At 35.6% G+C, this 21290-nt stretch overlaps 2 protein-coding genes across 2 annotated transcripts in view; both read right to left on the reverse strand.

Moving 5' to 3' along the window:
• Nucleotides 1–7270, reverse strand: part of LOC119255124 (nebulin-like) — an 86871-nt gene extending 79601 nt beyond the window's left edge. The window contains exons 1-8 of the mRNA XM_054699453.1: nt 7046–7270; nt 5871–6077; nt 3996–4100; nt 2766–2873; nt 1570–1881; nt 870–1076; nt 319–423; nt 61–168 (exon numbers count right to left, since the gene is read on the reverse strand). Of these exons, the coding sequence (XP_054555428.1) occupies nt 61–168; nt 319–423; nt 870–1076; nt 1570–1881; nt 2766–2873; nt 3996–4100; nt 5871–6077; nt 7046–7270 (1377 nt within the window). The remainder of the gene's footprint in view (nt 1–60; nt 169–318; nt 424–869; nt 1077–1569; nt 1882–2765; nt 2874–3995; nt 4101–5870; nt 6078–7045) is intronic.
• A 1833-nt stretch (nt 7271–9103) lies between these two features.
• Nucleotides 9104–21290, reverse strand: part of LOC119255127 (nebulin-like) — a gene marked incomplete at its 3' end in the record, with an annotated part of 62887 nt that continues 50700 nt past the window's right edge. Inside the window, 10 exon segments of the mRNA XM_054699454.1 lie at nt 9104–9190; nt 9884–9988; nt 12615–12712; nt 12715–12820; nt 12922–13233; nt 14560–14667; nt 14755–14859; nt 15637–15735; nt 17390–17497; nt 19444–19641. Coding sequence (XP_054555429.1) covers nt 9104–9190; nt 9884–9988; nt 12615–12712; nt 12715–12820; nt 12922–13233; nt 14560–14667; nt 14755–14859; nt 15637–15735; nt 17390–17497; nt 19444–19641 — 1326 coding nt within the window.

Raw genomic sequence — 21290 nt, forward strand, 5'->3', positions numbered from 1 at the left:
CATATTTGGCTTCTTCACTTTTATTTGCTCATCCTAAGGAAAACCCATGGAAGTACTCACATCACTGGCAATGTCTCTAGAGGCTTTTGCAGCCTGTATTGGGATGGCATCAGTCCTCAGGTCATATCCTTTCTTCTTTTCTTCTTCCCAGCCAGCTTTGTACAGTTTCTAAATAGGATACAAGAAGACACCAGCATTTGTTATTTGGATTAGAGTGGGGATCATGTAGTCAGAATAGTTGGTGTGTAGAAGACAGATAATCAAATATTAGTTCCCTTCAACCTCTCCCACTTCTATTTTTGTTGTAACTCTACTTACATCACTCATAGTGATCTGGTTTATTTTGGAGAGTACAATGTCCGGAGTATCAGGCATGACATGAATGGTAGTCTTGTCTTTGTTCCATTTTTCAGTGTAAAGCCTCTACAATGAGAAGGACAGACACATGATTTCACATATTTGAGATAGCGCTACAAGAAGAGTCACATAACCACGGTATAAGATGTTAAATCTGACATCAGAAAATGGATGAAATAGCAAGAAGATGGGCTGATAAAACTGGACACACTAGAAAAAAAAAATCATCAAAAGGAGGTCTCTTCACTGAAACAACAAATAATATCTTGCCCTGACCTTAGACCACATAGATTTTTGCAGCTTTGCTGCATCCTTAGCATGGTATTGAGAGACACCCTGAAGGCCAGTGTAAGTGAGGGCTCTCTAGATACAATGAAAGTTACAGACTGTGACTTCCCACCACCAACACCACAGCCATGAGAAAGAATAATATGCTGATGAGGATCACTGCAGGTTCAATGGCATGAGCACTAAGAGGGTTAAGTCAATGAGGCCAGCAGGTGAGTCCTTACCTTATCCATATTCAGTTTGTTATTTTTGTTAAGTGCCTGCTCCATTGTGTCCATGGAGTATGTGAATTTCAGCTTCTCCGGGTGCTGGCGATACTTCTTCTCACTGAAAATCTCTCCAGCTTTCTTTGCCTTCTTCACCTCCAGTGACTCTATTGGGACCCAGCCGATCCCTTTCATCCAGTTGGTGAAGTCCGACTTATATAAGTTCTTTAGAATGAAAAAGGAGATTTTTCTTTCAGAAAGAATCAGGGCAGGAGTTGCTTAGGGTAGATGATTTACTAATGACCCAAAGGAGTAAAAAAGGACTGGGAAAAGAATAACCTGGTATTTACTCCCTATCATCTTTTGGAAAAATTAATTCTAAAAAGTTACTACAGTCATGGTAATTTAGAGCAGGAAACTCTGACCCAACATTTTCTTTAAAAAATTAACTTTTCTTGGGAAAAAGCTAACAGAGTTTTGCACTAGAAGGATATTATAGAGCACCCATTTGAACCTCTTAGTTTTTCCAAAATACATCAGATATTAGGTCTAACATGCAAAGTTTGTGTGTGTGTATGTGTGTGTGTGTGTTACACATTGTTCTGAAGGGGATCCCTAATTTACTGAGGTCAGTCGGGTTTAAGATGAAGTAAATGGAATGGTCTAGTTCTTGTTCTCCCTCCCACTGTCTAGGAATAAATAATTTTGAGTTACATACATCACTTTGAATCTGCATCGCATTTCTAGAGTGTTCCATGTTCAAGGCATCAGGCAGGAGAGTATAGTTGTGGAAGGGTTGTTTGTAGTTGGCGTTGGTAGCAACTTCCTGAGATTTCTTTGCTGCTGTCACACTGAACATATCCAAGGGTGTGTGATACCTGGTCTTGCTGGCTTCATAGCCCTTCTTATACTCACGATCAGACTGTATTTTGGCTACATTCATGTAGTGAACCAGTTTAGGATCATCCTGAAGACTGAGAAATCCAATATGCTTGCCTTTGGCTTTCTCATGGGCCTCCTTGTACTTAAACTATATGAAAAAGATGGGCAAACAGAAGTTTGATAGGATAGAGTGCAGAAAATACTAAAGTTAAGTTAAATTTATATGACCAATTAAATAAAAGCCAAATTCAATGTGGATCTAGGTAATGTCTAAGTTTTTCAGTATTTTAAAATAAACATCTAACAAAGTATTTCTAATGTATGGTTTTGAGGTCTGCCTGGGATAATTAAGATTAGAATAATATGCAGTTTGGTCTCTAGATCACTCATAAGTAGATTCTTTGAATATGAATAAAAGTTCCTAAAAATGTATTAAGGAGTTAGTGTATCTTTTTTTATCTTGTTTCCATTCTCAATTTGAATTATAAAGTATTTGTATAATCACAAGTAAATTTCAGCTAAGCCCTCATTCAAATTAGTATACTAATGACAAATGAATTAGTGTACAAATGAGTGACTAGGTTTTATATCAAACCATATGGAATATACAATAATTTATAAAAAGTAGTTAATTAAATTCTACTACTTGACCTACAATTCACCCTAATTTTCCATATTTCACCAGATTCCTTCTTTGTGGAAATCATATAATTCAAAAATTATATTCTTTTAAAATACTTAACTTTTATCTTGATAAAATCCAAATAAAAAGCAGTGTTCAAGTTCATAATAATGATGCTAATGAGAATTCCAAATATTTCAATTTAAATTTTTTTCTTCTTTGTAACAATTTATTGATTTTTTAAAGATTTTTGAGTTAAGCAACATAAAACATTGACAGGATATTAAAGAATATTTTCACATGATCGTTTTTCCATTTACTTTCTAATATTTCTCATGTAGCTTCATATATTATGTAAGGATTTTTAAAATATACAGCAAGATTGTTTACTACTTTTAAATGAAACTTACATCGCTAGCAATATTCCTTGAACTTTTTGCGGCAACAATTGGAATGGCATCTGTTCTCAAATCATAGCCCTTAGCAAGAGTTTTCTTCCAGTCTGCTTTATAATGAGCCTTTAAAAAAGGAAATATTACTTTATTATTTGACATAATTAAAAGAATGAAATAGCATGCCAAATTCTTTTTTACAGAACATATATATGGAGAATTTATGTAATTAGTTCCATAAAAGGGCTATAGGTTCATCTTTATGATATTTACACATACACACACACACACACACATATATATTAAGAGAATTTATGGAATTAGTTCCATGAAAGGGCTATTGGTTCATCTTTTATGCGTCTATCAGATTAGTTTAAAAACCATCTGTAAACTAAGACATAGTATGACCTCAATCATTTGTGAAATTTGTTTTCATAACAAAATAATGGAAAGATAATACTGAATGTGAGGTAACAGAAGATTTTAATTTTTTTCATATTTTTTATATTTTCCAACTTTTCTGTAATAGGCATATAAGACTTTTTTCATATTTTTTAATGAAACATTGCAAAAAAGTGTAGATGCTGAAATATAAATATAAAATGTAGTACCACAAAAATTTAATTAATTTTAAGTTTAAATATTACTTTTAAAATAATAGAAACCAAAAATATAAAAATAGGCATCAAAAATGTTCATTTGGAGATAAAAGAGAGCCTAAAATATTTGCGAGAATGACCAAGGTATTTTTCCAGAAATGAACAGTTTTGTACAGGTTTGATTATGTTTTTAAATTAGATTTTAGCAAAATAGGAAAAGGAAATAATTAATAATGATGAATGTAAATATCACCATCAATTAGATATCTATCCTGCCACAGAAAAGATAATTAAGCATCTAAAGAAAAATACAGTAAATTTTTTAGAAGCTCTAACAAATAATCGAAATAAAATCATACACAGCAATATTTAGCTTTACTACAAGCCTATGCATGACTATTTTTTCATTTTTGTCATCCAATTTTGTTCCCTTTTTTTAATGAAATATAGGATACTAAACTGATTTTACAACCCACTAATGAGTCATAGTACATACAAGTCTGCATTAAGTAAAACTTCAGGTAGCCTCTAGTCTCATGTTCTATGATGAGGTCCAATCTGGACACTCACAGGTCTCACTCAGTCTGCCTGTTTAAAGTTCTCAGTACAAGAGTTAGGCAGAACTAGACAGAAGAGATAGAATACTCACATCACTCATATTGAGGGCATTGACCTTGGCTTGAATAAACTGAGGCAATTCAGGGTCCATAGTGTACTTGTGCTTCAGTTTCTCTCCCTCCACCTTGTAGTTCAACTAAAAACAGAAGGAGGCAGCATGCAAATGTTGTTAGTTGTCATAATGTACGTTTTACCAAGCACACACTCTTTGTTTGTAAACTCCTTCGTAAAAAGTGCTATACTTGTGGGTTTTTTCCCAATTACAAGGCAAATGTCCACACTATCACACAGAGGTAGTATTACTATATATATTCTTTTTCTCATTCTACAATATTTATTGGACAGCACTGAGGACCAGGCAGGGTGGTAAGTTGTGCATTTAAAATGATGAAAAAGGCAAACCTGTTTTCTTAGAGCTTATAGTCCAGTAGAAGAGAAAATAAGCACATAAACTATAAGACATGGCTAGAATTTGTGGCATGTTATAAGTAGAATAACTGTAGAGGAGAAACAAGGTGGTCAGCAGAAGCTCTCTAAGGAAGTTGTATTTATGTCCAAACCTGAAGAAAGGGCATAGACACTTGAGGGACTGAGGGGTAGGAGGAAGGGAACCTAGAGATAGATGAGTGGGAAGAGAGTCACAAAATCCAGGGCTTTTTCAGCCAAGTTAACAAGTTTAGATTTCATTTTTTTAATGAAGAATTTACTAAGAAGTTTAAATTATGAAGAATGTGATTTGATTCATTTTAAGGTGGTGTCTCCAGTTGTCGGATGTATCCCCCCACCAGGAGTCCACAATTGGTTGTACAGTTGTCCATATAGGAGATGTGGATGAGGAGTGAAGGCTTGGGGCAGCTGAAAGAGGGAAATGCTGCAACAGGGTGGCTGAGAGAAAGTTCAGTGACTCACTCAGCCCTTGCATTAGAAGTGGGGAGTTGTACAGGGTCTCAGTTTTCTCCCAGGGTTTTGGCTTGAGTAACTAGGTAGATGTAGGTGGCGTTTATAGCGATATGGAAGACTTAATTTTAATTCGTGAGTGTACAGTTTTCCTAGTTAACTGGAAAAACACTATGAGAAATAACAATTTGCTCTGTGCAATTGAAATTGGAAGAATCTACACCATTTATTAGCATTAAAATGAAATTAATCTCAAAGTATCTATAGTAATGTGGAAGCAGGGACTGGCCTGAGAAACAAAATCCAAAAAAAATCCTTAAACCTGAGCCATGCAAAGCATTCCCCCCATCCTCTAATATCTGGACCTAAAACACAAAAATCTTCTCTTTTGAGAAGTTACTTTTGAGTTACTGCTCTCTTTCTTGTGAAGGTATTTTAACAGAACCCAGAAGTTACAAAAGGAGATGAAGCACTGGGCATTATAATTAGCTTCTGACCAAAAATCAGGGCCTAGATAGACCTCAGCTCAGAAATGAGACTGTGGATGACTCTGAAAGTAAATTGCTTACCCTTTCCTCAGAGGCCTCTCTCTCTATTGCCTCTCAGAACATAGAGCTGTTATGCAAGGGGATTAGGTCATTATGCTTTTTCCTATGCAAAATGTTAACTCAGAGCAGCAAACAGCTTGGTTTTCATTTCATATAAAGTCACAGATGATAATAGTAATTTATTTCCTATATATAACAGGTAGAGGTCTACTTATGAATAGCACAGACTGTATTTGAGATATGAAGCAAATTTGGAAAATCCTTGTTCTCCCTCCCATATAATCCTTATGTTGAAGTTCCAAGTTGCTTCAGAAGTGAAAATTTTCTATTGAATATTATTCCTCTGAAAGAAGTTGATTTGCTAACATAGCTTCACCCTTATGCATTTACTTAAGAACAGTAGGATAACTTGGTCACAGGGGTTATTCATGAAGAAAACCTTTTGAAGAGAAACCACTTACATCACTTAGCTGCTTTGTGTTCTGCTGAGCCAAAACCATGCCCATGGAATCAGGCACACTTGTGAATTTGATGGTATCTGGGTGCTGTCGATACTTCTTCTCATTTAGCGCATCACCTGCTTTCTTAACCTTCTCAACCTCCAAAGAACCAATAGGAATCCATCCAATGCCCTTGAAGAAGCTGTTATACTCATCTTTATATACATTCTGTAAAAGAGTAATCTCACATGAGCAGATATCCAAGCATATTCTCAAAGGAGTTTCCTGAAAGCTATAGTTCCATCCAGGGGAACTGAATAGCAGACTTGTCAACAGCTCTTGTCTGTAACAGTGTTTGGGTAAGTCTGCACAGAACTTATTACCTAGTTCTTGACAATAAGTAAAAGCACTGCTGTTGTTAGAATGCATTATACAACACAGAGGGAAATCTAGGTCACATATTTCCATGGGTACTGCTTAAAAAAAGTCTCTTTTGAAAATAAATTGGATTTTCCCTTTTTTATTTCACTGACAATGCCACAACTTTGAATTTCACCCATACTGTTCACCTAAGCTATTCCTGATCTCCTTTGGGGAGAGGGGTATATTTTCATTGAGTGACAATAAGTAAACACCATTTCCTCCCTTTACAGAAGATGATTCCCACAGAAATCTGGCTCCTGCAGAAAGAAATGTCTTGAATATTAAGCACTTTCCCCATGCAGCTCTCCATGAATCATGCTGCAATCACACACAGCCTCCCTGGTTCATTTTAGATGACTCATTACATAGATTTACATAGATGAGAGTGTAATCTTGGGTAGAAAAAAAACAACTCTTAAATTCAGAAAAAAATAGAGAATGCTCCTATTTTTCAATATAGTTATCAACACTGAACCAGGCCCATCAGGGGCCTGCCATTTCCTCTTGCTGGGAATCAAGGTGGCTTTATATTTAGTGGAATATAGTGTTATTTTTGATACAGAAGTTAATAAAGACAATGTCAGCAATTAAAATAGGAGCACAAGAAACCAGCAAAACACAACTTGTCTACCATGCCTTTGTTAGCCCTCAGTAACAATCATTTATTTTAAAGTGAATTTTTCAAATACCTTGTATATTGTGAAGGCAACTGAAGTAGAGAGAAATGACCAACCCTATGTACAAAATCTCTGAGTTAGGTTTTGCATACTTACATCACTCTGAATTTGGTTCACATTCCTGGTATGCTCAAGACTCAAGGCATCAGGTAGGTAGGTGTAGTGATGTATTGGCTGTTTGTAGTTGACATTGGTGGCAACATCCTGGGCCATCTTTGCAGCTGTAATGCTAACCATGTCCCCAGGTGTATGGTAACTAGTTTTAGTGTTCTCGTAGTTCTTCTTATATTCACGGTCAGACTGTAGCTTTGCTACATTCATATAATGGACCAGCTTGGGATCATCTTGGAGGCTTCTGAACCCCACATGCTTTCCCTTTGACTTCTCATGAGCTTCCTTGTATTTATACTGTGGAGGCAGAATTTGGTTAACAAAGTCCTAAGCATTGATAACATTAAGTACAGCAATTATATTCACACACATTTAGAACATTGTGACTTTCTGGAAGATTTTACAAGGAATGCAAACCACATCCCTCCACCCTTGAAAATTCAGAATGAAAATATTTACTTCATATTCTTCTGGATTATAAATATAGAATGACTTTGTTTTCCTGTAGATGATTGGCACATAGAATTTTAAAGACAACTGAATTTTCACACAATATAAATATAACACATTCCAAATATGAGAAGGATGTCTCTTGATTTTCCAGGGATGTGAATTTTCAAAATCCAGTATGTTATTTCACATTATGGAATATTAGAAATTCTCGAGAAAATTTTCCATTTTCTGCTCCCATTGGCCTCATACATAACAAGTGCAGAAGAAATTCTGAAGCACCCAACACAAAACTGACCTACATATCTTCTTGGGGTGGGGCTGGAAAACAGTACTGTGCTGTTGTCTCAAGTTTACCTAATAGGCTAAAACAAAAACCCTCCTCTTTCTAGGTAGCATCAATTAAAGTGCTGCATAGGCAGGGAATTGGGCCTTCCCTTGACCCTTTCTCAGTAACTACTCTTCAAAACTCACTGCTGGAAGAGCTTAGGGGATGCTACAAAGACCTAAGATAAGGGCAGGAACTGCTTGCTGTGGGCTTTCCTAGGAAAAGCCTAACTCAAAGCTCTGCAGGGCCAGCAATGGGCTGCAGAGTAAGCTACACTCTAATAGGTCAAACTTCAGTTGTTATTCAAGAAAATTCAAATGCACATAAACTCTGTAGACACTCTGCTCTTGCCATTTAAGCACTGATTTATAAACAAAGGTTTGGCAGGAGAAAGTATTATCAAGTAATTTCTAGGCATGTTTTAAAAAGCTGGCGCAAAAAAATCATATCTTAGACTTTCACCTTAAACTGGAAATATGTTTCAAATTATGGACAAATGTTTGAGGAACACATTTTCACTACCATCCATCCCAACAAGGAAAGCTGGAGAATTCTTACACCTCTCCCTCCCATGTGGTCTGTGCACATAGGTGGTTTCATCACCTTTCTCAAACCCAGGGGATTGTTCTTAGCCCCCTGAAATAATGTGTGACATTGAAGTCCATAGGACATGTGTGTTTTTGAAATTTTGTTATTCAATCATGGGAAGAAGTATAAGTGTACATATTTTCTATTATAGATGAAATGGTCCATAACATACCTAAATCAAAATTACATTCTAGGAAAGTAAACTTTTCACCCATTTGGCTTATAAAATTTGTACATTTCATAAATATAGCAAACTTCCAATCTTCTTAGTACAATTATAATGCAGGTAGTCATCTGAATTTAACATGTTAGTTGTCACTCAGGGTGTTCCCACTGAAAATGAATGTGAGCTGTCAGGGAAATGTACTAGTGAAGGTAATTTGGGCTCTAAATCTGGGGAAAAAGCAGCTGTCAGATTATGACAGCTCTACCATGTGGAGTTGATTTGAAAAGAATTATAGAAATGTTAAAAAAGTGACAGGTTTTCTAAACAATATTTTGTATAGAATTTGAGTGTCATTAATTCACATATTGTTTTCAATGTGGTATCATTTACACAAACACACATTTGGTTACATTTTAAAAGGGCAAAATCAAAAATAAATAAATAAATAAAGGGCAAAATCACCGAGATTGCACCTAAAATTTTTACTCACATCACTCGCAATGTTTCTTGATGCTTTGGCTGCAGCAATGGGAATAGCATCACCCATCACATTGTTGCCCTTGGCTATTAAATCATGCCAGTCCCGTTTGTAACAGACCTGCGATGGGAAAGGAGAAAGGATGTCAGCATGCTGGGTATTAATTGGCAAAATTGTTCCTCAACTGCTCGAAGTATTTCATTATTTTTCAGATAATAACTAAAGGAATCACCCATACAACATGCTGTTTTAGGATAGCACCTTAGCAAAATGTCACATTTTGTGTAGCATGAAATTATTGAACTCTACACTAATTATTCACCAAAGTTTGATTGTGACTCATACTGATGAAGGATCTTGGAATGCTGGAATGGACCCAGAGGAAGTAATAAATGTTCTGAAAGCACAGCCTGTAAAGACCAATTAGACAAAAGCCAGTTGTCCATCAATCTTGTGGAAAAAAGGTCCAGGGAAAACCTGGTGGTCTACTTTAAAAATTTTGTTGTAAAAAAAATTCATTTACTCTTAGTTTTCTAGAGGATAATATATTTCTCCACATATACAATAGGAAAACTAAGTCAAAGTTTTAGAGGAATAGATGTTGGACTCTTTGTAAAAAAGAATGTTTATCTTTTTGAGTTGCCTACCCTTGAAAAGTTAGACTCAAGAAAGAGAGAATAATTATCACAGGATACACTCCAACTGGTACATGTGAGAAATTAACCTAAAAATTTTCAAGACCCTATCCTATTCTAAAATTCTATTATTATTTTAATCACATCCGGACTTCACATACCCAAAGACCTTACTTACGTCACTTATATTGTAAGCATTGCACTTGGCCTGTACAAACTGAGGAAGATCAGCACTCATTGTGTATTTATGTTTTACATCTTCTCCTTTAGCTTTGTATAAGATCTGCAACACATAGTCATAAAAATAAAGTTCATTACTGATAGAACAAAAAGGGAAATACATTAGCTGAATGCTTAAAGAGCTGTTTCCAGCACAACCCACCGCTATTTGTATTATTAAAAATTATCAGATATTTTCCTCTTTTTAAGAAATTCAAGCTTCTTGTTATTTTAGAAATATCCAGCACTCTATGTGTTAAAACAGAAAATGCTTCAGAAAATAGAATTATTTGCCTGGCAGAGATGAGTGGAAAATAAGTTCAAAGATGAAACCCCAATATGAATAACAATTTGCCAAAGCCAGAAAAATTTATTCATTGCTAGTGGAATAAATGGTTCTTAAAGTCTTGAGTTTTTGTTTTTAACTCTTAATTAAAATCCAGTTTACCATTTCATATTTATACTTTTTTGTCATTTTAAAAATGTTTGAAAGACATCAAAGAATATGATACAGAAATCACATTGTACTGTCCCTTGGTAATGGAAAAGAAATTATTAAATTTCTAAAACTGTTATAAAACAGAACCAGAATCACAAATATATTTTCATTTCTTAATTATCATTGCCAGATATACCCCTATTTCCCCCATGCCGATGTGAAACATCATATATCACAAGTAAAGTCAGGAATGAATGGTATCTAAATAAATCCCTCGATGCTAAACAATTCCTCCTAGGAACCCAAAAGTTATCTTTTTTTTTTTTTTTCATCATAGTAATGATGATAATAACTTTTATTTGCATATCACCTTAGTGTTTACAAAATGTTCTCCCATTCACTATCTCAATTATGTTCTTATTAATGTGTGCATGACATCCACATATCAGCAGTTAATGATTTCCATTCCAGAGGATATTTTCAGAGACTTATCTAAGTATAAATACTAAACTTACTATATTTCTTCTTATAAACTCTAGACATCTTTGCAGCCTGGATGGCTCAGTGGTTGAAGACACACTTGTTAACAGAAACCTGGCAGCGGAAGAGACAAGAGCTTCCTTCAAACTGCTCCCTTCCTTACCATGTCTACAATGTCAAAGCAATTAAGGTATCAGGACAATCTTATTTCAGGTCTTCTCAGGATCATGCCAAATGGTGTGTTTCCAAAAAGGGCGCCAAAAATCTTTAATTCCTCACTGCCATTAGAAATCACATCTAAGCATTAACAGAATCCACCTTCTAAACATCTACCTTCTAAACATCTTTTTTTCCCATTACTTCTGTCTTAGTTGAAATCCAAATAAGCTTTCTGTTGGATTTCTCTAACAGCTTTCTAATTCATCTCTTTGCCTACAATCTCTCTTCTGTTAGTCTCTGCACTTTGCCAGTTTTCTGTTAAAATTCAAATTTGATAATGAACTCTCTAGATTAAAATTTTTCAGCACCTCTCATTACCTACTCCATAACATCCAGACTCTATAAAATAGCTTTTACGCTCCTCAATGATCATATTACAATCCTGAACCCTTCACTATCCTTCCATTCATTGTTCCTTGACCATCAACATACACCCTTTGACCAGGAAAATGCTCTTCCCTTATTATCAGGGAAGCTCTGGTAGGCTGTTACCTGCTTTCTTTGTACTTAGTTAGCACTTGCCTCTCCTATAGCATTCTTCTCCCTAATTGACTCTTGTGTTTTTTTTTTAATATTTATTTATTTATGTATACAAGAACTGGGGTACAGGCCAGAGGTGTGTGGGGGGTGAGAGAATTCACCAGAGACAGAATGGGGAACAGAACAGGCAGAGTGACTGAAATACACTGCTGAGGGAAGTAGCGGGAGAGGTATGCTGCACTATGGGCTTAGCTCCCTGCCCGGGGATCGAATTTGTGCTGCAGTGGCTGCGGATAACTTCATAGGTTGCATCTCAACCCCTTGCGCCACCAGGGAGGCCCTAAATGACTATGTTTCTATCCATGCCTTTGTCTTATACTCTCATGTAAATTCTTATTATATTCTATATCCCTCTAATCCTCCTCTTTTCAGCTTTATACCATCAGCACATAATACTTGGAAGGAGCTCAAAAACATTCATTCAATGAATTAATGAATGAAAACTTTTGACTCTCCTTTACATCAAACTTCCCTTTAGACATGACACAGCCAGAGCATTGATATTGCTCATGGACAGGCAGACAATATACTAATCTTCACCAACATATTTTTTAAAGTCCCTGAAGTAATTGTGTATGATGCATTCTGATGAGCAAAATCATATAGTCATGTGCATTATTTCCTTGTACTAACATCTTACATATAAAACCAAATGTGATCAATTTAATATTGAATTAAATATGATTAATTTGCCATAACAAAGTATCTAGGTGTCAGCTTAAATTTTGTTTGTGTGCATGTCAAGCAGAACTTTTTGCAGCATGTCAAATTTATCCAGGATTCAGAATTTCAAAGGTAGTGGAAGAGGACCAAGTGCTTTAAAAAGGAAGGTAGAAGGCAAGATGGAAGAAAACTGAAACTTATAGTGCCTAAACTAAAAATGACTGCCATTCTTAATACAATAATAATTTTAAAGGAAATGATATTGGCTCAGAAGAATCAAAACTCTGAGCTGATGTTTACTCTCATTTAAGCCCCTCCCTCTGTGCTCTCCCTCTTTTGTTATACTTACATCACTGATTTGCTGTGTGTTTTGCTTTGCCTGGACCATAACTGGGGAGTCCACGATACTGGTGAATTTGAGGGTGTCTGGATGTTGCCTGTACTTCTTTCATTCAGGGCATCACCTGCTTTCTTAACTTTTTCTACGTCAAGACTGCCGATAGGTACCCAGCCAATGCCTTTCATCCAGGTATTATAGTCTTCCTTGTAGGCATTCTACAACAAAAGGGAAAAAGAGGGGTGAGTTCCCAAGGCAGTGGGTTCTCTCAAGGCAGTCTCTGATCTTTGGGTTGTCATGTGGAGTAAATGTCACTTACATTACTCTGTATTTGCATCATATTTTTAGACAACTCCAGGTCCATGGCATCAGGCAGATAGGTGTAATGATGGAGTTGATGCTTATAGTTTACATTGCTGACAACATCCTGAGCTTTCTTAGCTGCAACAACGTTGAACATGTCATGGGGCGTGTTGTATTTAGTTTTTGTCTTCTCATAGTCTTTTTTATATTCCCGTTCTGATTGTATCTTGGCCACATTCATATAATGAACCAGTTTAGGATCATCTTGGAGACTTTGAAAGCCAACCATTTTCCCTTTGGCCTTTTCAAAATCTTTTTTGTACTGAACCTGTTGGAAATAAAGGTGGACATATTTTTAACAATAGTTATGAAGATTTTACCCAAAAAATGAGATCATATTAGAAGCAATTAAACTTCCCCAGAAATTATTTTATTTCAATAAACTTTTAGATATTCTTGCACATACATAAAATGTACACTGGTAGAAAAAAATATCAGAGCACACTTGATTGCGTAGTTGCTTCTGCCACTTGAGAGAGATTTGGGGTAAGGGAGTTACCATAATTCATACCATTGAAAAGTAGCAGTCTATTTGATTAGTAATAGAATTGTAACAGCAACATAGGAGTAGTAGTTGTAGTAGTATATTCAGAGTAGTAGAATTTCCATGAATCTTTGGCTATTCAAAGGGTGACCCAGAGTGAACTGTATGTTAAAACTAATTGGCTCTGAATAATAAAGGGAGAAAAAGTGAGTTTCCTTGGGGAGAAAACTGGGAAGCTCAGAAGCAGAGATTTGAGGGCTGATTTGTGTGTATGTTGGGGTTGGATGTAGCTAGAGCAGAAAACCTATTGAGAACTGGAATCTGTGAGAAATTCTGGAGCAAGGCATTTTGAACATGGACATTTATCATTTAATTGTAATGTATTTACATTGGTGCTCTGTAAACTTCATTTCAAACAGCCAATGAAATTGTGCTTGGGAGTGGGGAGAAAAAATCAAAAGGAAGGGGCTGTGTTTCATATATAGAATAGCAGAGCAGAAAAGGAAGTCAACCCAGGTGAGGAGGGTCCAGGAAGTCAGAGAAAAACCATTGTATACAGACCAGGAGCCACAGGTGGTCAGCACAACAAACACAGAGTATCTGAAAAAGTCACCAGAATAACTGGGGGAGGCTTGAGTCAACTTACTCTCACAGAGCTAAGTGACTTCAGTTCACATCTGGGTTAAAGTTAGGAAAAGAAACAAAATTCCTAATTGTAATAGAACCTCATCACTGACTATTAGGCTTAATCTGTAGCAGTAATGTAGAATAAAGACTGAAAAAGGAGAGAAGAATTCATATAAATTAAGCAAGTTTTGAGATAAAATTTCACCATCTGTAAGTTATTATGACGTAAAAATAGCAATTTGTTTATTTCCACAAGAGAAATTAGGTGATAATTTAAATTAGAGGCTTGATTAGAATGGTTCAGTAAAGGTTATAGAAATTCTTACCACCATAAAATTCAGAACTTTCCTTTCTAAATAGTTTCAACCAAACCTGTTTCTAGTCAGAGATGACATTTGTGGTGACTTTTGGATAAACAACCCAACCAGAGGTCACCCACCCCCATTTCCTGATGGCATACAGGTGACCAATGGCTGGACTTACGTCACTTGCTGCCTGCCTGGCAGCTTTGGCAGCTTTGATGGGAATCGCATCAATTCTCAGGTCATATCCCTTCTTGCTCAAATCTTTCAAGTCTGCTTTGTACATTTTCTGAAAGAAAAATGGCATTTGGATGTAACTCAGACCACATTTAGTAAAGGCTTACCAGGCAATCAGCAGTCAAGCTCATGTGCGTACCTCACTTATATTGTAGGCGTTAACTTTAGCCTGAACAAACTGGGGCAGGTCTGCTGGAAGGCTGTATTTGTGAAGCATTTCCTCTCCTTTGGCTTTATAGACAATCTGGAAGAAAAGAAAAACTCATAAACAAACAAAGAAATAATTAATGTAGGAGGAATGATTTAATGACACAGGAAAATATTTTGAAAGCGGATCCCATGGCACAGAGGTCCTTTTTACTAAAGACAGTCTGCATGATGGCTATGTTCATCTGGAAATATTTGTATATTTAAGGTTTTTATACAATTGCAAAAGGTCCTATCTTAGTGCTGAATTTTCCTTGACAAAGTTCCCTAGACATGCACTAGGAGCATCTGGACTTACGTAGGGCACCTTATGGAGGTGACTTAGGGAGGTGACTGGATGAGAATGTTAACCTGCAGAGACTTTCCCAAGCATAGGCAAGGCTGATAGTGTAGGATACACCACCATCTATACTTTGTGGGTGACTGAAGGGATTTGGGGGTATTTTTTATGATATATGTTTTTTTTGTCTTAGCTCTGACTTAAAATATAACTCTTCCATATGATGTTGTGCCTATGGTAATTTTCCTGGTCTTTCCTAGAAATAGGCTTGTAGTGCTTCTTGTCAACCAGAGAAGCCTCTTATGTTTTCCTTGAAAAGCAATGTCAGTGGCTGACAGGACAGTCAGCACAATGATTCAATACTATAAACATATGAATCTTGTGAGGTTTTTTTTAAATGAAAAGCTGGAAGAGTAACACAATTGTTCATGTAATTGAGTCTCAATAATAACTACAGGTGATTGATACATATAGAATACAAATATAACTGTTATAGTTAGTATTTATTAAAATACAAATAGGATTAACACTTACATCACTCCTTTGGGCCTGGTTAATTTTAGATTGTACTGTAATCGGAGCATCTTCAATTGAAGTAAACTTGAGAGTATCTGGATGTTGACGGTATTTTTTCTGTTTGGTGAAATAAAAAGCAAAAATAGTGTTATTTTCACTGAGGGCTAATCTGTCAAAACCCTAGAAATTTATTTTGAAGGGGGGGACAAGAATTTCTCTAAATTAAAATATAAAAGTATTAGATTTTTGGTTGATGTGGGGGAAAATGAATATCATACAAAAGTGAATCTTTAAAAATATCAGTTTAACTTTGCACTGTTGGGGGGCAGGGCAGACCAATACAGCTTTTAGGAACCAGATTTGACTCTTAATTTCTTTCTTATGACATAAAAGAGGGCACTCTTAGCTAAGCAGAATCTAGAAGCATCACAGTGTTTTCTTCTAAAGGACTAAGAAAAACAAACAAGGACTGAAGGAATATATTTCTATGACAGTAACAAGTTCTCAGGGATGTCATTCTCCCTGTCATTTCATCAGCAACTGAAGTAAAGAAGTTCTCCAGACAAGGGAGGCAGAAGTGAGGAACAAGGGTAATAACTACAGATTATTAATTAGAGAGGAAGGATTTTGCTTTGTGGCTAAATCCATATGACTTAAAGTGGCTAATCCATATGCTATCACTACAGAGTTGAGCAAGCACAGGAGGATGACAAAGGGAAGTATCCAACTGGAGTTGGCAAATTCTAGCCACTCTTATTCCCACAATCTTCACCATTTATTCTCCCAGTCCTCTTCCTTTGTGCACACTATACATCCCACTTTTGTGTGTGTGCATCAGTCTTTCAACTTCAAATTTCTGAAAACCACTATCCCAGGAGATCTTATTCTCAAAGATTTCTGAGTAGATAGGTCAGTTTTCATCAAAACTGAACAAAAGCACAAAACAAGAACAAAAAAAGAAACTTGAATGTGAAGACAGCCTTCATTCAGAGCCTCTGTCCCTTCTTCCTGTAGTCTAACCTCTTTGATGACAGAGACAGAGTCACTTCACAACAATGGGATATATTGTTTTTTCTAGATTGAATAATAATTCATATACTCCTTCACAGTCATCAAGAATAATACATAGAGTAATAGTACTTCAATAATACATATAGTATAGTATTTCAAAGAAAATGTCTGTAAATTCATTAGATGCATTATTCATAATCAGAAATATTGGGGGAAAATCTGCATGTCCACCAACAGGGCAACAAAAATGAAACATAGTCACACAAAGGAGTACTATTCAAGAATAAAAGGGAATGAATTACAGAAGAAACATATACAACTATGTATCCATAGTTACCTCAAAAACATTATACTAAATGAAAGACTCCTGATACAAAAGAAATTTCTAGTAAAGCAGAAGAGGCAGATCAGTGTTTGCTTGGGATTGAAGATGGGAATGGGAATTTTTCAAGGGAAATTTTTTGAGGTACTAGCAGGATTTTAAAATTCAATTGTAGGGATGACACAATTATATGCATTTATGAGAACTTGTGAAGATGTACAGCTAAAATAGGTGAATTTTGTTATACAAATCATACCTTATTAAGTTGTTAGAGAATATGTCCATCATGAGTGGTAAATGTAACTAATTTGAGTGACCGAAAAGAGTATGCTTATCTGCTCTCTCTCTCTCTCTCTCTCTCTCTCTCTCTCTCTCTCTCTCACACACACACACACACACACACACACACACACACACACACACACACACTGGTTTTACCTCATTAAGGATGTCTGAAGCTCTCTTCGCCTTTTCCATTTCTAAGGACCCAAAAGGCACCCAGCCACAGCCTTTCATCCAGCTGTTGTAGTCAGCCTTATATTCAACCTAAAACACCAAGAGAAAGGTTAAATTTCTTTGCCCAATGTATTGCTTTTAATATTTCTGACCACACTTTATCACTCCATACATTGTTTATTTTAGATATTTCCTTCTGAAAGATTTTAATAATCATTAGGTTTTTGCTCTTCTTGTGATTGGCAGATGTTCCATTTCATCTTTATTTCCAATGTAATGAAAGTATGTGGAGCTTTAATTCCAATCTGGACAAATGCTACATTCAAAGCTGTATTTCAAGGAGTAACTAAAATTGGTATATTTAGATAGTCAAATAAGAGCTGTTCAGTCACTAGTAGTCTTAAAGTGTGATGTTTCTATGGTCAAATTAAGACTGAAAGTCACCTTGAAAGTGGGTAATTTTGTTCATTTTCTGATGAAATAAGAAAAGAGACCAGTTAGTGCATGGTATGCATGCCTTTCATGTGTGGTCATCGTGACAGTGTGTCTACACCGGCTACAGTGCACTTTAAATTAGTTGCACTTACTAATTTCTTGTGGAGAGCAGTTATCATTTGGAATTTGTTTTATTGGGGCACAGTTACTTGATGCTATTAAAATAATGAACTACTCCTGCCTGGCCATAGGTGGTAGACTCTTTACACAGAATTCAAATCATAAATCTGTAGTATGGATCTTTAATTGGAATGAAAATTCAAGCTGCCATTTGGTTCCTTCCTTTCAAGGCTTATGATATATTTAGGAGGGAGAAAGAAATCACAAAATTAAATAACAATGCACAAAATGGAGTTATTAGTAGTGGGGATATAAACTTATACATATGTTGTGGAAAACAGTATGATTGTTCCTCAAAAAACTGAAAATATATTTACCATATAATCTAGCAATTCCACTTCTGAGTGTATACTCAAAATAATTTAAGGCAGGCTCTCAAAGAGATGTTTACATACCCATGTTCACAGCAGCATGAGCCACAGTAGCCAAATAATAGAAGTAACCCAAATGTTCACTGACAGGGGGATGGATAAAAAAAAATTGTGGTATATACATATAATGGATACTATTCAACCCCAAAAAGAAGAAAATTGTGACACAGGCTATTGCACTAATGATCCTAGAGGTCATTAGGCTAAGTGAAATAAGCTAATCCCAAAGAGACAAATACTATGTGATTCTATTTCTATGAGGTCTACAAAGCAGTCCAACTCATAGAAACAGAAAGAAGAAGGGTGGTTGTCAGTGGCTAAGAGGAGGAGGAAATGGAAGTTGCTTAACATGTGTAGAGTTTCCTTTTTGCAAGATGAAAAAGCTCTAGAGACTTGTAATCTCAGTGTATATATAAAGAACTGCTACTGCACTAATTTTATGTAGACTTTAAAATGGTAAAGATGGCAAATTTTTGTTATGTGCATTTCACCACATTAAAAACTAGAGAGTTGTTAGGATAAACTGTTCAATGGCATAGCTCAGCAAATTAATTTACATGAAGAAGTTTTGAGCCACAGAAAAAAACAGGTGTTACAAAAATTGATATTGTAAATGATATTTTATTTTCAGACAAGCTAACAATCTATGTTAAAAATATTGGTAATGAAGAATGGGATGATTATCATAATGGTGATGATCGTAACACTGAATGTTTATTGAGAACCCGGCAGGACCTAGCACCACACTGGGTATTTAGCATGCATATAAATCCCCAAAACAACTACTTTGTTTTTTTCCCAGATTTACAAGTGGGAATTCTAGATTCAGCAAGGCTGATACATTTTCCAAAGGGAAGCAATGATGAGGTGTATGCTATAGCAAGTCCCTCTAACTCTTAGAGAACCACAAGGGTAATTTTCCCATTTTCCATTGCCATATACAGTAGACAATGCAGTGATCTCTGAGAATTGCCAAAAGCATCACTCATTTTAGAAACTCCTTTCAGTTTCTGCTTTCTAAAGACGGAATGGGGAAATCTGGGTACTTACATCACTCTGCAGTGCATAAGCCTTCTTTGCAAGGTCCATGTTGATGCTGTCAGGCGGATAGCTGTAGTTGTGTAAGATGTGCTTATAGTCCACATCACTGACAATTGCCTGAGATTTCTTAGCTTGAGTGACTGGGAGCATGTCAAGAGGTGCCGTGTAGATTGTTTTTGACTTTTCATAATCTTTACGATATTCACGCTACAAATAGGAAATTACCATTTATTACTATACATTTTGCATGGATTTCCATTAAGAACAGAGATCTCTCTAAACAATAAATATGTGTTAAGGAAACAGATCTGAAGAGCTGGATAGTAATTTTTTTCTAAAATTTGTTTATGTTAGACATCACTGAATCTGACCCCCCCCCCAAAAAAATTCATACATGGATAGATCTTCTCAAATCTCTTTTTTAGATCAAAGAGATTTCTTATCAAAGAGCAATCATCAGACATTAGGAATAGGTAGGTAACTGCTTCTGCTTCAGTCAGATATTATTTTATTTTAAAAGACAGTTCTTCAAAGACCACTAACAAATATTACTTCTACTAAGGTAATCTAACCTTTAAAGAGTTAGTACTGCCAATAAGAAAGTACTTTTTAATTGATAAATATGTGATAATTATTTCACATTTCTGATGTTATAAAATGGCTGCTTCATAAATAGAGCTGTACACGTGACTTCTTGGCTTTCATAAAATCACCTTTAAATGGTTAGGCACTGACTTTTCAAACTGACCATTCTATTTTTGACAGTAGGTAAAGCCCATTGAGAAGTCCATACTTTTTTTTCATCCAAATTTAATTTTGGCAACAATTTAAAGGAAATTTAAGATTACAGTCATTATAAAATCTCAAAGGAGAAAAGTTTATGAAACTGAGTTATTAAAGTAATCTTAGCCCTTATGTGCAGTGTTCTCATAAACCAAATGTACTGACTGGGTCTCACAAAGCACTTTTATTGACTAATTTTCTGGAATGGATAGGAATGGTACTAATTAGGTCAAACACAGCTTCATCATGTCTACTCACCAATTATTTTAACAGAGAGAAAAAAAACTAACCCTGTGACTTTAGAAAAATTCTGAAGTCATTATGCCTTCTCATAATCACATAAGTATTAAAGAGAGTGACCCAAGTTAGCAAGTATAAATGAGCATTATAAATCTTCTAGAGACAGTCCTTTGGCAAATGATCCAATCTTTTAGCTTTCTTAAGGAATGTGATCTTCCTTCTAATATTTTGTGGGTAGTCACTCTCACCTAATTGTAAAATAATTGAAAATATGGAAACTTTCTGGTGGCCTGCAAGAACAGTGAAAAAAATACAGACCATTTGTCTTTATTAGAAATAATACAATATTGATCAAACAGTGTTGTACCAGCAGTGTTTAGAGAGAGGTGTTTTGGCTAAATTGCTTGATTTGTTTACTCCTGGTCATACCTGCACATATAAAATGTTGTTAGAGCCAAATGACTTCAAAAAGCTCTTTTTAAAAGCTAACAGTGGTCTACATCTGCCACTTAGCATTTTGCCTGGATATTATGTGAGAATCATTTACCATTAACTATTTCTTTTGGCTATCACCATCAATCAATTAGCAAATATTCATTGAAAACTTGCTATGTACCTAGGGTTTCAATAGGTTCTACTGTGGTCTAACAACCCAAGATAAAAGACACACTATAAACTAAGAACTACAATGTTCTTATAATGGAGAAGGAATTAGAGAACAGGTATTATGCATTTGTGTATTATGTATTTGTGCACTACATACTGACATAATTTGTAGTGAAGTTAATAAAGAAAATTACCAAGTGGAATGTTGAAAGTCATTATATAGTAAA

This window comes from Talpa occidentalis, unplaced genomic scaffold (assembly GCF_014898055.3).
Source record: "Talpa occidentalis isolate TD23 unplaced genomic scaffold, MPIMG_talOcc4v2.1 talOcc4.3, whole genome shotgun sequence".
Lineage (NCBI taxonomy): Eukaryota > Metazoa > Chordata > Mammalia > Eulipotyphla > Talpidae > Talpa > Talpa occidentalis.